This window comes from Plectropomus leopardus, chromosome 10 (genome assembly GCF_026936395.1).
Source record: "Plectropomus leopardus strain MGB_pleo_1.0 chromosome 10, ASM2693639v1, whole genome shotgun sequence".
Classification (NCBI taxonomy): Eukaryota; Metazoa; Chordata; class Actinopteri; order Perciformes; family Serranidae; genus Plectropomus; species Plectropomus leopardus.
Window position 1 is genome coordinate 33661934 of NC_142185.1, and position 17649 is coordinate 33679582.

Here is a 17649-nt window from a genome sequence, read left to right on the forward strand (position 1 = left end):
CTTTCAGCAGAAGCTACATAAGGCATCAGAGTGCATAAAACAGCATCAAAAAAGAGCTTGTTTATAATTTTTTTTTTAAGTCCCATGGGAGGATCCCCCGCATCCCTGACATAAACAGGTGATTAAGTAGATAAAGTAGACATTATGTTACCTATGAAACTTTTCAGTACAGTGAAGTAAAAAAGTAAGTTGTGCCAACAAAATAATCATAAAAATCAAACTGAACATGATTTAAAGTTGTAATATCAAAGAGGCACCTGTGGCGATAGGTGGTAACAATAGTGTGTTTGTTGGCAGAGTGCCTACATTGCCATGTGTAGTCCCAGTCCCAACATGGGCCCTTGGTTTTATTCTTTGATTACTGGTTGTCTTTTCCTCAAGTTTTAATGCATTGTCTGCCTTGGCAGCAGTCACGCTACAAAGTGACGTTTGCTTGTCTACACAAAACAGATGGGGGTGTCAGACGTTTGATGACCGTGACCTGCAGGGCCACTGCAGCTCCCAAGAGCTACTATATGAAACGGTTGCAAAGATGAATTTGTTAGGATATACATGAAATCACTCACTGGAAGCATCATATAGCTTATTTTAACTTGGCTGTTGGATGCACTGATAGAAAAAAATCATCATACATATCTGTATAATATCAAGGTGCCGCACTGAATACAACTTAAAGAGCAGAGGCGGATGAACAGTAACAGCCAGCATGGTCGCTTCAGACAGTCTTTGTCTCTCCCTGCTGTTTATCTTCAGTAGTACAGCAGTTTTCGACTCATTTTAGAATGAAAAGATGTGCAAAAGTGAGACTATAATACCAGCTGCATGAAAAGCACAGTGTTTTCTGTCTTTACATTCAGCATGAGGCCTGTGGTGAAGGAGGATGAGTCTGCTACCCGCAGTAAATGTCTAAAGTCGTATTCTTTTGCACAGGAGCTTTCCTCATTTCCATATAGACGGAGCTGTTAGGATCCTTGTCGCTGCTCTGAAACACAGAAACAGAACACGTGTCTTAGAGTTCACTTAATCATATTTACCTCAATGCATGCGTCCAACAGTGTTGGAGAGAGGCTCTATTCCCAGTGGGCAATGTTAGAGACAAATAACACTGTTTCTCTACAGCTGATATGTAGACAGTGATTTGGGGAAGCTAAAGGAAATTAAAGCTTATTTTAGTTCAAAACAAACTACACCTTACAGGGAAATGGTAGAAGTGGGAGAGTTTAAAAATGAATTTTTGTATGCCCTAAAACCAGGCTCTGATAAAGTTTTGTGTGCCAAAACGTGGGAAACTGAGGTCATAGTATTGATATTTGAGATTGCAGCTATCCCAGTGTATAAGGTATTGCACAGAGAATAGGCTCTAATGACGGCTTCTTTACCATATTGCACTAACCTAAAAAATAAAATTGCAAACCTATGTCCTAAAGTCTTAAAAACATCCTAAAATCCTAGAAATGTCCTAAAATCCTAGGAAATCATAGAAAAGTGCAAAAAGAAATGTCCCAAAACCTTTGCAATGTACTAAAATCCTAACATCCTAAATTCATATAAATATCCAAAACTCTTAGAAATGTCTTAAAATCCTGGAAAAAATCGTTAAGGCTTAAAAACCTTGCAGAATCCTAGAAATGTCCTAAAATTCTAGCATTGTGCTACAATCATAGAAACATCATCAAATCCTTGAAATATCCTAAAAATACCCTAAAATCTGAGGAATGTCCTTAAATTCTAGAATCATGTGACACATAAATAAATGGCCCCTGGCCTCTTGCCATTTTGCAAAAGTGGCCCTCAGACAAAGCAAACTGAGTATGGCTGCTATTCGATGAGCAGCAGTAGACTGTAGGAGGTGAACGGTGGCTGTGGAGAAGGTCAGCTCATTCTGCTTTGATGATTCTGTTTGAAAAACCCACTAAGTGACCTTAATGGTCTCCAGTTAGAGGTGATTGTCAGCTGTGTATTCAGTTTGAGGCATTAATCAGAGTCAGCTCTTTAATGTTTTCATGCTGCAACACCACGAGCAGCTCAGCTATAGAAATGTATCGAAACAAACCGATACGCAGACGTTAAAAGTGAGATGGACAGACAATAAATAAAAGAGACAGATAGTCACCCGCTCTCTAAGGTAGAAGGAGGTGATGATGCAGCTGTACAGGCACGTCAGAGCCAGCAGACCACTCAGAATCCACCTCAGCTTATCAGACTGAGGAGGAGGAGGAGGAGGAGGAGGAGGAGGAGGAGGAGGAGGTAGAGTGTGATGTACGCAGGGCTCTTCCTTTTGACCTGACAAAAACATGTTGAGGCAATTTCCTGTTTGTACTTTTCTGGTTTTACACAATATTTCAGGACTGATGTGTATCAAAAACAAATATTTAACAAATATTGATATTACACACATTCTTATCGCTCTGTGCTCAAAATGAGATTTTCAAAATCAAACTTTAAAAAAATATTATACATTAATGTGATTTTCTACTTTCATTGAGTTTTTTTTAACCAGCATCAATCCTAATCATAAATATCAAATATTTATTAATTTTCAGAATTTTAACCTTTTAAATATCAGGTTTTTGTGATGATGCCACCATGTTTTAAGATGAAAAAAATGATCACAGTCCTGGGATAATTTGCAGCAACATTGATTTTTATACATAATTATTTTTTGTCTGTCAAACACTCAGCTGTTCTGGAGTCAAAGTCATTTACATGATTGTTCAACACTTCTGCCCTCGCTGCGTTTTGGCGTGAGATTTTCCTCTGTGTCATGAGAGCGTGAAACAGAGCCCAAAAGCGTGAGACGCACGGCAGATGTGTGGGAATTGGCAGAGAGTTAACAGAATTTTTAAATAACCGAAATACCCAACATGGGCAAGATTATGTCGATTAGAGGTTCTGATGATGGTTTTGATTATTTTTGGATTAATTACCCAGCAGTACTCCTTAAAAAATATTGTTCCGATCTGGACTTCGGTCCATCAGTTGGTGATGCCTGGCTTACAGGTACATGTGATGAGTCAGTGGTATGGGCGCTATTAATAGCCACCTCCGTGCATATTGGTCGCACGCAAAACCTGGCAGGAGAGAGGCAGTTTGTATAACTGCTCCAGTCAGAGCGAGCTGCCGGGCATGTCCGCACGCTGAAGCGGGCTGTTGGACATGTCCGAGCGATGAGCAGGCTGTCGGACATGTCGATGTTGGAGTGGGCTGTCATACATGAGCTGTTGGACATGTCCACACCCAGGACCGGGCTGTTGGACATGTCTGCGCGCTTAAGTGGGCTGTCGGACATGTGCCGTCGAACACATCCGCGTGCTGGAGCGGGCTGTTGGAAATGAGCTGTCGGACATGTCCACGCACAGGAGTGGGCTGTCAGACATGTCCGCGCTGGAGCGGTTTAATGCTGTGGCTGTCAAACACTTCTAGAGTAAAAGTCGTTCACTGCATTTGGTTCGCCGGGCGCTATTCTTTATCATTGGCTGTTCGTGTTGTCTGTCAAAACATGGCTCGAATGCATTCTATTGACATTTTATTGATTACGTCTCATATTTCAATCGAGGGAAAGTTATTTTGCGGTTGATATCGTTATTGTTTTATCACCCAGCCCTAAATAGAGATACACATAATCATGTGAATGGTATATGACTTCATTTATACACTGCTTTATATTTGTAGAGGCACTACGGATCATCCAAAGGGTTAAACGTACCTGGCAGTAGGCTGGTCGGTGCTCCTGTCTTGGTGTAATCTAGATCATCTATTTTCACCGTGAACTGACACTGGTATTTCATGCTCATGGCCTCTGGCGTGATGTTGAGGATGATGAAAAGCCACTTTTTGGGATTGGCTCGATACATGGTGATGTTCTTACAGTCTTTCATTCCCTTCTGGCAGAGCGGACGTTTGTTTCTGAGAGTAAACAAGTATACATAAACAGACAACAACCAAGACCGAGTTTTTTAGGCTATACTCGCCTTTCTTGACCAGTTTTCCTAGATCTTGATGGAAAATGTCATGATGTCAAGGAAAGATGTGAAGGAGAATTCAGTGGGAAAAAAAACGAGGTGTTCAGAAAATCTGACTGCGCTTACAATCCTTCCAATAACGGTGATGAAGAAATGGCAGAGTGATTCTTTTAGTGTTGAGGCAGGTGTGCTGTGACCTGTGCAGGGTTTGTGTGTAATTATTATGTGTAGGGCATTTGTGCAATAATCTTGTTTAGCATTTAAGGGCAATTGTGCAACACCTGGGTTCAGGGCAATACTCTTGAGGTGTGTAGATTCATACTGTGTGTTAACTGTAGTTTGATTGCGTGTCGCCTGTGTTCTCTCGACCGGGTGTATGGATTTGGGGAGGATACTGTGTTAATTGTAGTCTGACTGTATGTCTATGTGGTCGTGTTGCTTGTGTCTCTTAAACTTCTCTCTAAGGGAGACATTTAAGGCTTATCTTATCTTAACTTATCTTATCTCATCTTATCTTATCATGCATATCTGAGCACATTCTCAATGTTTTGTGGACCAATCAGATTGCTTGGTTGGATCTACCTGTTTAATATTAGACTTTCAAGCATATACATCGAATCTATTTTAATAAGTTAAAAGTACTTGAAGTGTGCAGCTGTACTATCCAGGTATATATAAGTAATCGAAAATGGACTCTTTATCAGCAAATACTTAATATTTAATGACTCAGATCAGGACAGGGGGCCAGACAACTTGATCATGACATCCCTTAATGCTTTTAATTAAGAATTGATGCCATGGGCTACATTTAAAGAGTACAAATATAAATAAAATAAAAATATTATTTATATATATATATATATATAACAAAATATAATATAATGGTAAATATATAAAATATGAAAGAGAGTATTGCAAAAAGGGCGGGTGTTATCTTTACCCAGACAAAGATAAAACACTGGGGAATCTTATTTCAGGACACCAGAATACTTACATTGAAATGGCGTTGAGTCGAACATCTTCGACAGAGGCAACGTTTGCGGTGTGTTCACAGCTGATCGAAGCCGACCCGTCTGGGTTCACAGCCTGACTCTGCGGCTGAATGACCTCAAAACCTGATGAATTACAAAGATCCAGCATCAAGCGTATCCCCTTTGATCACACGACTTTTGTTTGTTCATTTTCAGAAAAATGTTTCAGTTTCATTTAAAAGTTAATGTTTTCAGTCAGCACGTCTTTTTTGAGTGCAGCTGCTGTGTGTCTGAAATACAGAAGATGAACAATAACAAATGTAGAAGCATCTCAGCCTGTTTAAACCCAAGCAAAATGGCTTGATTTGTTTCAACATGTAGAGGGCGATGAGGAACTTGGCCCAAAACTTAGCAAGAAATGAGTAAAAGTTTATAAAAGTACCTCAAAATCAGACAAAAATAGAGAAAGAAAGTAGTAATAAGTTATAAGAAAATTACCTGAAAATTAGCAAGAATTTTTTTAAAAGTTGTTTTTTCAATTCTGAAAAAAGCAACAAAAATGCAAAAAAAACCCATTAAACATAAATTAGTAAAATATTATATTAAAATTATATGAAAATTTGTATATTTTTTTTTTTTAAATTTGTATAAAAATTCATTTTTCCCTAGTTTTTTGATCATGTCTTATAATATTTTAGGCCACTTTTTGTCACCTTCTATAGATTTGTTTTGCAATTTGTGGACAGTTTCTTACCAAGTTGCTTTTTACGATTTTTCTCATGCTTTGGAGAGAAATCAGACCAATTTTCTGAAGTGTCAGAGGTTTAAACGCTAGTTTAGGCACCGGAGCGCAGCACGAGAAAACTGTCCATCCTGATGTTTAAGAGTAAAAGGAAAAAACTTGTGGAAAGCAATGGTTGAAATTTCTTTGGAAAAAAAGTTTAAAGTTTAAAATAAAATGAATAACTATGTGAATCCCTGTAGTCAGTAGATGCTGAAGTGGAGAGTCTTACCATGGCTTGATTGGAGGTTGAAGCTCAGAAAAATGATGAAGGTGTTGAAGCTGTAAGCTCTCATCTCTGCCTCCCTGCTCCTCTTCGCTCTGTGATGAACAGTGGATACAAACCGATCGCTGAACAAAAACACCAGCCAACACAACAAACGGCTCAGTGTTATGCCGAGCTCTTTATTAAACAGGAAAAAGATGGTTTGTGAGGTTGGCCTTGATGCTGAGTTAACCAATTTCTGTGTTTCTATGGTGATGACTCCAGACTGACTTCTCAGTCAAAGTGTTGTCTTTGTGCGTTGTTTCTGTGGGTGTAACTCTTTCCTGTAGCTAACTGTCATTATACAAAAGAAACTGCGATCTTCTGTTTACAGACCAACAGGAAATAGCACCCATTCCGGTACAGAAGGAAATATATATGTCTGTGTACTTTAGTAGAAAATGCTAGAATTTACAAATTACGGGCGCATTAGGGGTCTTTTTTTTGGTGGCTGACTTTAATGAACCCTGACTTAAATGAATCCTGACTTACAATACACTTCCTTACTCTAACCCCAGTCATGGATAGATTACTGAACAGGTCATATGGGCCCAAAGTGTCACTCGCAAAATGACAAACTACCATACAACAGAAGAGACTCGACATGATCAAAAAGAGACACAAAACCACAGAGAGACATAAAACCACCGCAAAGTCTGTGTGTCTTTCTCCTTTGTAGGAGAGGTGAAGGGGCCCTTTGTGCCATTCTCCACCCATGATCACACTAAATATATTACATCATTTAAAACCCGGTTGCCTTTCCTTACCTATTTTAAAACCTTGCCATTTAAACAATTTGTAGCTGTTTTATGAATTAGTTCACTTATGTACCGAACATGCACAAGCTGAGACTGGTCTTCTCTATTTGTTTGGTTTATGTGTTTATTCACTATTATTATTATTATTATTATTTATTTTATTTTATTTTTTGGTTACTCTGGTTAAACCTGGATATGAGGGTGTGGGTTGGCATCTGTGTAAATGACATTCAGGTATATACATGTATTCACATGTCGAATGATTATTTTCTTGAAAACATAAATAAAGTTGCCATCGACCAAAAAAGACAAACAAAAACATTGTCCATGCTAGATATGTAAAGAAAATAAATTGACTAGTCAATTGACAAAATAATCAATCATAATCTATTTTGATAAACGATTCATAATGTTGGTCATTTCTGAAAACAAAAAGGGCAGATATGTAATAGTTTCTAAAATTGACAACTTGCTGGAGAATTATTGGAGATTTCACATTTTTTGATTTTAGACTGAAGCTCAGATAAAACAAGTAATGTGAAAACTTTTTTTTTTTTGACTGTTTTCTGATGTTTTAATAAACCGAAAGATTAACTTTGATTTGACTTTGATTTCATTTAATTACAGCCCTAATCAAGTCTAAGGTGTCAAAAAAATATTCAAAAAACTGAGGAAATGTACATCCAAATGTTTTGTCTTCATTTAAAAAACGTTGTACGCAGCTTCCTTCTGTAAATCCCCAAATAGACCTGGAATTGACCGCGTGTGGTTCAGCCTTATGTCGCATCCTCTACACGCCCCATACAACCTGATCACCCAGAAATTAACTTTAAAAATCACGGATTTTTCAACTGCAAATGCTGTGAAAAAAATATAATGCCAACCAGGTCCATTTTTCTGTAGACATAATGGGAAAATGTTAATTTACAAATTTGCCATTTCGTAAAATGTTGATGGTTATAAAGTCAGTCCAGGGACACGATCAATCTCAAAACCCTGTGCACCGTTTTGCCAAAGTTTCCAGACTGAACGACATGTTTCCTTAAAACTGGTTTTGTGGTGTGTTTTTTTCAGTGTTTGGTGGGAGTGTCAGAGTTGTATCTAATCAGCAGTGAGATTGATAGAAATCGTTCTGGTAGATCTTTAAAATGTTTGTTTTTAAATTGCACTTGTTTTGGCAAAGTAGACATACGTTTTTTCATGTTGTTGAAGCTCATTTGACCCAAAGTGAATTTGCTTTATGTAGCCGGTTGCTGTTATCTCTGCTAGAGCTGCATGTGTCTGTCCATTAATTTTTATCAACATGAAATGTCCTCTGAAAGAAAATGATGTGATCTGGTGTAATTGGAGTCAGCAGTGTGAGTCCACATCCTGTTATTCTGAGTTCTGTGAAATCTCTGTGCGTGTGTGTGTGTGAGCGAGACAAATCAAAACCACAGACACAATCAGCATTAGAAGCCTGGAATCTGCCCTGTGATTGGTTCGTCTGAGGTCTGCTCCTCCTTTGTGAAAAGATTAGATAAAAACTGTTCACTGTCAGTCTGCTTATAACACCGTTTCTTCTCTTTTGTTTTTTTTTTTGACCTCACAGCAAAGTCCTCTTGTTTGTAATCTTGCTTCTTTGTATTAGTCAGTGTAGAAAAGTCCACCGCTGATGACGTTTTGTACAGACATTAATTATCCCCAGTGGATGACATATGCTAACTTTGGTGATCCCATGACTTTTCCTCTTGTGCCACCATAAGATTTAAACATGGTTTTGGATAAGCTCCAAATAAAAGCAGTCATTTATGTCTGCTGCTAATCAGCAAATGTTTGCATGTTAACAAGCATGGTAAGCTCACCTGCTTACCTGGTTAATATCGTAATTGTGAGCATGTTAGCATGCTTATGCTTGCATGTAGCACAAAGCACAGTTGTGCTCCGTCTCGTACAAGAATGTAAAATGGACACAAAGTCAATGCAATACAAAACAGTGCCAATGCAAAGTCAGTGAGGTTTTTTGTTGTGGTGTTCAAATACAGCTGCTTTATCAGTGCTTTCAGCATAAGATCTCGACACCAAAAACCACCTTCTGTGTCTGCATAATGCGCCGCTGGACAGCATCAGCTGAGAATGTGGGTGGACGGCACCTGGTCCAACAAACCCCAGACTTTCATGTGAGTCTGAATGTGATGGGGGGTATTCTACACCTAACCATGTGTCTCTTCCTCTAATCCTAACCATCCGTACCAGCATGTGCTTTTTTGGCATCCCAGCGTTGGTTTTGCTTCCATTGTCTAAACATAACCACTTACAGTGTATTTCCATCACGTGCTTGTGTTCAAACACTGGTAAATTTGCTAAAACTAGGGTATAGACTGCTACAGAGTTGTGTACACAGCAGACAAGCATGTCTTTCTGTGTGTTTGTGTGTGCGTGGGGGTGTTATTTTGGTGTGTCTGTTTGACATCATGGACAGGCAGGAGAGCAGGTAAATAGGAAGGAGCATGGACAGATGTCTGTGAAAACTTTATAGTTGTTTCTCATCTTTATATATCTTTAACTTATTCAGTCTCTCTTTCAAACTCAGACTAACAAGGACTGACCTTTCAGCGCTGTTTAGGAGGGGATGGACTGTAATTAGTGGCTGTGTGTCATTGCAGCTGAAATAAGCGTGTGTGTTTTATTTCGATCAAAGCCAATCAGAGCTGGAAGCCTGAAATACCTGGAACTACTGCAGAATCATATGAACTGAGTTAATCCCGATTGTACACTTTCCTATTGAATTAAAAAGCCAGATGTTTGCGGGTTTTTTGCACAGTTGGAATGAGGCTTCGGGATGAGAGTGTGTTGTTCACACCTACTTTAAGCCGTGATCAGCCAGGTGAATGGAGGTGAGACTGGGTTTGGACTCTGTGGCTCTTTCTGTCACTTCTTGTGATGATCTGATGCTGTGAATGTCTTCCAAAAGAGGCCGTCTGGAAAATGTGCTCTGTTATCCTCATATTTAAACAATATTGCATTTCTCCCGTATCTATGACAGCCGTTTTGTCATTCTGACTTCAAGTGTGGCTGTTCAAAACAATTGTCAACTCTCCAACGTGGTCAAACAACTTGTCCTACAAAAATGTCCTTGTTAAGCACAACCCAACCCCAAAAGTGACATACTTGTGGCTGTAGAGCAGAAAGCAAGTCACGCACCTGAAAGTCATGTCAGCAACATAACTAGGGCAACACATCAGATATTAAATGTTTTAAATGTCAAGCTGATTCTGAGGAAGTGGCTCAAAACTTTTACCTCAAACAGGCTGCAGACAACTGTAATGCCCTTTGTTTGATAATGTAGACAAGCGGTGGCCTTCAAATGTGCATGCAAAGCCAAAAATGCTACTGCAAAACTTATATCACTGCGTTGAAGAGTGAGAATTGCTGAAGTTATTGACACTGTTGCTGCTGTTAGAACCGCACTGCTGGCCACCGCCATTTCTTCTCAGTCTCCTCCATGTTTGCTTGGGACGTGCGAGGTGAGAGCTGTGTGCACTGCAAGTTTAAATTTTTGAAACCGGAGCAAACTGGCTTGATTTTCTTTTTTCAAGAACATGGAAAGAAGGCAATGAGCAACTCAACAAGAAATGACCAAAAAAATTAATTAAAACTTATACCCATTAGAAAATTACCTGGAAATTAGTGCAGAAAAAAAACAGGATATGACCTGAAAATATGCTAAAGAAATAAATGTCAATAGAATATATTTTGAAGATATAATTATAATAACTCTAAATATATATATATATTCATTTTTTAAAATTAATTTACAAATTATTTTCTTTCTCTCTCTCTCTAATTTTCAGATAATTTTCTTGTCATCTTCTACCAATTTCATGCAATTTACAGGACATTTCATGCCAAGTTGTCCATTGCCATCACCTTTTTTGTCCACCTGCCACTTTTGCTTGTGCACTCCAAAATCTACCAGCCACTCAGACACTTGCATAATTTACCAGCATTTGGCTGATGGCTGGTGCTATTTTCCAAAACCTGGTTGCAATCTTCACCACTAGATGGCACTAAATCCCCCTAAATCTTACATACTGGGACCTCAAACCTATGAAAAATGGGAGCAAAAAAGGAAAAGGAAAAAATGGAAAATGCATGTTTCTTACATGAACAGAATCAATAATATCAACCTGTTTAATAAACTATTAATTACTTGGATTATAGTTGTCTGCTGCTTGTCTGTGTAGTGTATTTGTTAGAAAACTGCTTTTGTTTGGTCTTCAGTACGCCAATGCTTTGGCAGCAAAATAGAAATCAAGCTTATAAGGTCCAATATGTTAACTGAGCGGTTCTCATTGTGGATCCACAACTTCAGATCTAAAAATAAACCCCTAAATAATTTCTTTAAGTGCCACAGTCAAATTTAAACCTCTTTGTCTTTCCTCATGTTGTGACTTTGTACACTTGGGTGATGTATAAGATGATATACTTGTATTCAAACTTCACAAATCTGCAATTTAAAGTTAAGAAACTTTATTTTGAGGAAACATCCAACGTGAATATTTGCTGAACATTGCAATGGCAACAAAATATACTGACATCAGGTATCAATACACTCATAGGCAAATAAGTTTGATAGCTGTTAATGCACCATAATGACTCAAAGCATTGCATTTTCTCAGCTGGAGCGTTTTGCCACAATAACACTTTAAAATTCCTTTTAAATGTCGAAAAATGTGTTGGACATATTTAATTTTTACTAGTTATCAACCTACAAACGTGTGTTCATAATTATGCCAACAGTACGTAACAGCTAATTATTATTCCTTTTAAATTATGTGAAAAGCTTGATTTTTACGAGGAATCATTTAAAAATATGTGTTTATAAATATGGTAGTTAAATGCTTAATTACCATAATTATAAACACACATTTCTAAGTTGATAACCCATACAAGTTATTTTTTCCCAACCACATTATCTGAAAAAAATTCCAAAGTGTTATTTATTGCCATATTTTTGAACACACGTTTTCTGTTAATTACTCATAAAATGAAGTTGTTCCAACATTTATTTTTTTTTACATTTTTTTAAAGGAATTTTAAAGTGCTGAGTTTTGAATGAAACAAGTTTGTGCACAGTATTAGCCATACAAGCCTTCTTAGCTGCAGTTAGTGGAGGACCTACAAGTGCCCCTCATAAGTTGCGTCTACAAAAATGTAAACATTATAATTTACTTTTAAAAAAAGTAAAGCATGCACAGACACCAAAAATGTCAGTTAGGTGTTTTTCTAAAGCTGTGGTGTAAAATAAAAGGTCTATAATGACCATATTTCCAAGTAACCTTCCATTTAAAATCAATGGTACTCCAATACCTCTGGGCCGATATGGTGCAGCGTTGGACATGATGGGCCCATGATTGTTTTTCATGCAAATTTTCAACATGAAAATGCGGCATTCGCCTTGTGAGGCACAAAAAGCCCTGCTCTGGCAGCCTCCCGCCTCCCTTGTTGACACTGAACAGTCTGCAAATGGAAAAAATACAGATTTTAAGAAAAACAACTAATTGTAACTACTGAAGACATATCGATCGTGCTGCAAATACCTGTGATACTATTGCTAAAAAGATCACAACAATAACTAGAGGTGTGAACAAGTCATTGCTTTGCAAGTCTCAAAAAAGGCTCAAGTCTTTACATTCCAGACCAAGTAATGCAGTTTAAGGAACAGAATAATGGTTGTTGGTTTTTATGACCTCGTGTCGGGGACAGCTGAGGCTGGAGGTGTGTGATGTTTTTGCGTTGTCCATCTGTACTTCTGGCCCTTTTTTGTGAACACGATGTCTCAAGAACGCCTTGAGGGACTCAACGATGAACTGTTGAGATTTTGGTGGTCATAGGTCAGGGTTTAAGGTCACTGTGACCTTGTCTGTCCCATATCTCAAGAACACCTTGAGGAAATTTCTACAAATTTGGCACAAATGTTTGAGCAGACTCGAGGATGAGCTGATTAGAATCTGGTGGTCAAAGGTGCCTCATACAACATGTTTTTGGCTTTAATTTAGGAACCCTGCAAGAATCACCTTGAAACTGTGCTTGATTTTATAGATCTTCTGTGTGTGAAGCGTCCATGTTTTCACACACATGGATGTAAACTCCAGTTGACTGGAGCGCGGTGGCAAACAACAACGAGTATATTTAGTCCAGTCTTTAGGGGTGAAGGAAGGTATTTTCAAGTCAAAACACTCAAGTCCAAGTTAAGTTACATGTCACTGGTGGGTCAAAAAAGTCAAAAATCATCTACTTAGTGACTCAATAACAGCAACAATCTATAATAACAACATTCAATTATTAATGCTCTGACCTGGAAGTAGATAATGATGAAGAGGACAAACATGACCAGTATGACCAGTACAACCACAGGAACACTGACTGGTGCGTTCCTCTCATCACGCTCCTCATCCTCTCCTCCATCACCTTGGTGTGCAGTCTGTCTCTGAGCCCCAAGCAGAGGACAGTCTGAGCTCCCTGTGGACAAAGAAAATGAATTAGTAAAACTGAAAGTGAGACGAAAGATGTGTCGGCTCAGCGGGTGACTGTGCACGTGAGTGTCTGCTGGTCACGTGTGGGCGTCTCACCTAAGACATGAATGAGTGTGCCGTTTCCGGTGAGCCGCAGGTACGGTGGTGGGTAGAAGACCTCGATCTCACAGCGATATATATCCGTGTGTGTGGCGTTTAGTCCGGACACCGTCACCTCCACGGCGCCCTCCCTCACCTGAGCAGAGCACTGCACCTAAACCACATCACACCTGAGTCAGACTCCAACAGAAAACAGTCTTTTTAACTGGAATCATGACATATGAAGTTTGTCATGACGACCAAAGACACGAGTAAAAGAACCAAAACAGGAACTCTTTGGTGCTCATAAATGACCTCATCCATGTGCAGGATGTGACATAAAATAGATCATTTATTTTGGGATTTTTTGGGAATGTAGTAGCCCAAATTGTTTAAAGACATGAGGCCCAAGATCAGTTTTGTTGTGCTGCATTCAGACTCCTTTCACAAGCTTTTCAATCTCTTAAATATGAAGAAATTGGTTTGTTTTCTTTTAAAAACATCAGGAAGCAATGAGCAACATGGCAAGAAATGTCCCACAAATTGCAAAAAAATAGTACATGGTGATGAAGCTGGGGGGTGATTTAATTTGATCAAAAAGATTAGGGAATAATGTCTAAAAAAGTACAGTTTATATATATATATATATATATATATATATATATATATATATATATATATATTGTGCTACAGAAAAAAAAAAATTTAACCCTCTTTTTAAGGTCTTTTTGTTTTATAATTTTTTCTTTTTATCTTATTTTCGGGTAATTTTCTTGTAACTTTTTACTAATTTCTTGCTAATCTTTGGGCCATTTCTTAAGTTGTTTATATCCCTCGCCCCATTTTTTGAAAGAAATCCAGCCAATTTGCTCAGGGTTTAAAGGATTAATTGATCTATAATACATGGTCTGAAGTGCATGGTGCAAGTGCATTTAGGGTGTGTTCAGGGCGCATAGTCAGGATGCAAAGTCCTCATCCCAAGTCATCACATATTGCCAGTTGACTTCCGAGTCTATATATTACGCTGTATCCTTATGTGTCTGTTGTTAATATTCTGGGATGATCCCTGCCTCTTTTTGTAGGAAGCTGATTGATAAAAAACACCATTTCAGATTTTTCAATGTTAAAAACATTACTCTGGATTTTGGACTTACTTCTCCCTCTTTCCGCACATCTGTCTCTGTCTGCTCTGTGGAGTTGAGTGTGGACGAGCAGAGTTCCTGGGTGCTGTAGAGGCCTCTCAGCAGGGTCACACGGAGCTCCTCGGGGTCAGGGTAGGGGTAGTGCTGGGTTTGGTCGGAGGAGGCTTGAATCTGGTTGTAGGAGGGTCGGGGTTGGACGGAGCACTGGACCTTTGCCGTCCCGTCACTGCTGACCACTTTATAGGGCTGGATCACCTTCACAGCTGGCAGAAAAAGGAAAAGTTGATTGGGGACATTTAGGAAATGGACTGTTTGGTCTTTTGCCTGATTTAAAGTTGCTGATGCGGGGGTTTTTCTGATTGTGATTCGCTCTGCCTTTCAGCTCAAACTCACAGTGGTGTGAGCTGTGTATTCAGTTTTAATCAGGCTGTGGCTGACGTCAGTTCATCTTAAATTGATTGTTTGGCTGAGAATTAGACATGGAGGTTTTAGTTACCTGAAGAGGTCAAGTGAAGAAAAATAGATTAAAAAAACAGTCTCTTAAACACGTACACTGTAACATGAGTTGATTTACTTAAAATATGTTTGGATGCCGATTGCTTTGAAAAATGTAAATACATTGAAGTATTGCTCTTAAAATCTGCTTGACCAGCTTTTTTGACCAGCTGAAGGTATGTTTTTGCATGAATTCTGATATTTTAGCTGGCCATACCAGCTTGTGATGGTCACTCTAGCAGGAACTTCAATGGATAAACATTGAACACTGAAACCAAATCCATGTCCTCAGGTGTGGAGAAATACCCGTGTCATGAGGGCGAAGTATGAAAAGCAAAGGGCATAAATCCATTAAGTCTGCTGTCACTGGATATGCACAAAGATAAATGTTTGCAGCTTGACAGGGTGGTCACACCAGCATGTCCGGCTGGTGGCCCACCCAGCTAAACCATCAAAGACCAGCAAGAACTGGGCCGGGATCATTTCAGACCATCTCCGACTGGCTAAAACCATTATGTTTGCGTTCTATCTAAGTGTTAAGTTTACTTAAAATTTAGTTATATTTACTCAATTTTGTGAAGTTGTTGCAACTTAAAAATGTCAAGTTTAATTAAATCAATCTTTCTAAGTTGTAGCAACTTCAGTGAATCATTTTTACTGTGCTTCATGTTGCAAACTAGTCAGTCATATTTGTATTTTCTTAAACACTCGTATCTCCAAACTTCATCATTGGTAAAATCCTCTTTGTAATGATCAAATTAAGTACAAGGTAATGTTGCATACTAAAAATGAAAGTGGAATTACATCATACTTAAGTTAATATAGCTAAGTTTCAAGCAAACTTAACAATTAGAGACAAAGTAGTTATGCTTACTTAACTTTTTCATGGCAATCATTTCCAAAGTTTAACTTGCATAAGATCAACTTGTCAAATTTTACGGTGTATCTTTTGTCATCTGATGGAAAAAGCGTTACCAGTCCATAAACACAACATCACAATCATCACATCAGTAAAAGTCTGTTTACACTCACCGCTGTACACAGGCAGGCAGAAGCTGAGGACTGTCAGCTGGATCCATGCCATCACACAGTGAGTCAGGAACATCCTACAGTATCTCACACAGTCACACAACAAGACACTTAAAAATATTCACAAAGGTCTGTCGAGCACACACCCTCACACTGAGCAAATTTACTTAAAAGACAGCAAAAACAGTGAAACTTACCTTTATAGTCGTGCATTTCCATCCACTGTCATGGAAACCGCCTTCCACAGGAAATGATGATGATGTTTTGCCGGTAAAGACACGACGAGTTGAACTGGCTGTGGTTCTGCAAAAAGCTAGAGAAGAGCTTAATTCAGTGATTTTTAGTGTGTAGTTCTTCTTCTTTTTCTCAAAAAAGAAAAAGAAAAAACAGAAAAAAACACTAACAATTTATTACTGTGTATGTACAAAGCCACAATACACAATACAATTTATTCCGATGATGAAAATCATAAAAGAAAACAAAAACTTGTCTAAACTTGATGCCCATTTAAATTAAAAATGTTCTTTAAGTAGGTTAATATGCCTCGGAAACAAAATTACTGTGCTCAACTTTTTTGCAGTTAGCGCTTGTGGAAAGTTTCGTATTGAAAGTTAATCGACTTGTTCATGTGGAAACTTTTGCAGATTGATATTTAGTTTGAATTCCTTTTGATCAAACTACTGAATCTCTATGAATATTCCCATGCAAGATTAAAATGATGGTGCTATCAGAGTTTAATGTAATCCTGATTCCTGTATTCTGCCTTCAAATTTAATGATACATCAATTTCCATCTGCCTTAAACTGACGATTGTACCACAACATCACTTTAAACTGAAATCTTCTGATGATTTCACTTTGGAGTTGTTTATTTTAGGCAAAAAAATCACTCTGTTTAAGGGAGTCAGGAGGATATCTGAAGAGTTTTGTTCTCAAGTCAAAACATTTTCAGCTCAGATACATGAGTCTCTCCTTAAGTTAGCGCTTAGTTGAGCAAATCCTGAATCAGTATGACTTCCTTGTTACTGACTTAACAATGTGCAAATGAGGGGCAGCCTCTGCCACATTCACAATGGAGCAAAATAGGATGTTCTCTTATCGTGAGAAGAGAAAAGGTGCAAAGAGCAGAGTGATTGCGTCATGCTTTGAGTGGGATGTACAATAGAAACTGCTGCTGCTGCTTAACTGCGATCACTTACTCTGACTGAAGAATGCATTACACTCGAGGAAAGATAGTAAATATTTCACAGCCTATGTTGCTCTTTTTTAAAGATAGCAGATGTTTTTTAGTCTATTTTCACATGTTTTTGTGTGTATGTGACTAGAGAGCGCTGCAGCCAGCATCACTGAAACTAGCTGCAATGTATCCACTCAGCATTTGTGCACAATCAAGTTCAAGAGCCACTGAAAACTCCTCCTTTGACTCCAAAAGATGGAACAGGATTTAGGGACAAATTTTAATTTCATTTTTTAAACTATACTTTTAGAGTTTAGAGTAGCATGAAAGTCAAGCGCTCACTTAATGGAAAAAATCTGGGGACCAAAACAAAAGTACGCTGACTTGAAGCAATATCAGTTGACTGAGAAGTATCTGACTGCTCCCAAGTAAACTGACAGTGCTAAAATGCCCTGAGTGGTTACATGTCAGCCT

At 38.4% G+C, this 17649-nt stretch overlaps 2 protein-coding genes across 2 annotated transcripts; both read right to left on the reverse strand.

Annotated features, from left to right (window-relative positions):
- Positions 1 to 45: 45 nt before the first annotated feature.
- On the reverse strand, positions 46 to 6244 carry LOC121965779 (uncharacterized). The gene is made up of 5 exons (XM_088083681.1): positions 5947 to 6244; positions 4957 to 5077; positions 3707 to 3906; positions 2114 to 2283; positions 46 to 982 (listed from the first exon to the last, which is right to left on the reverse strand). The coding sequence occupies exons 1-5, from the start codon at positions 6008 to 6010 to the stop codon at positions 890 to 892; spliced, it is 648 nt and encodes a 215-aa protein (XP_087939807.1). The 5' UTR covers positions 6011 to 6244; the 3' UTR covers positions 46 to 889.
- Positions 6245 to 11232: 4988 nt separating this feature from the next.
- Positions 11233 to 16191, reverse strand: cd28 (CD28 molecule). Its single transcript, XM_088082807.1, has 5 exons — positions 16003 to 16191; positions 14488 to 14738; positions 13352 to 13508; positions 13078 to 13241; positions 11233 to 12239 (listed from the first exon to the last, which is right to left on the reverse strand). Exons 1-5 carry the CDS (start codon positions 16073 to 16075, stop codon positions 12153 to 12155), a joined length of 732 nt encoding a protein of 243 aa, XP_087938933.1. The 5' UTR covers positions 16076 to 16191; the 3' UTR covers positions 11233 to 12152.
- Positions 16192 to 17649: the final 1458 nt, after the last annotated feature.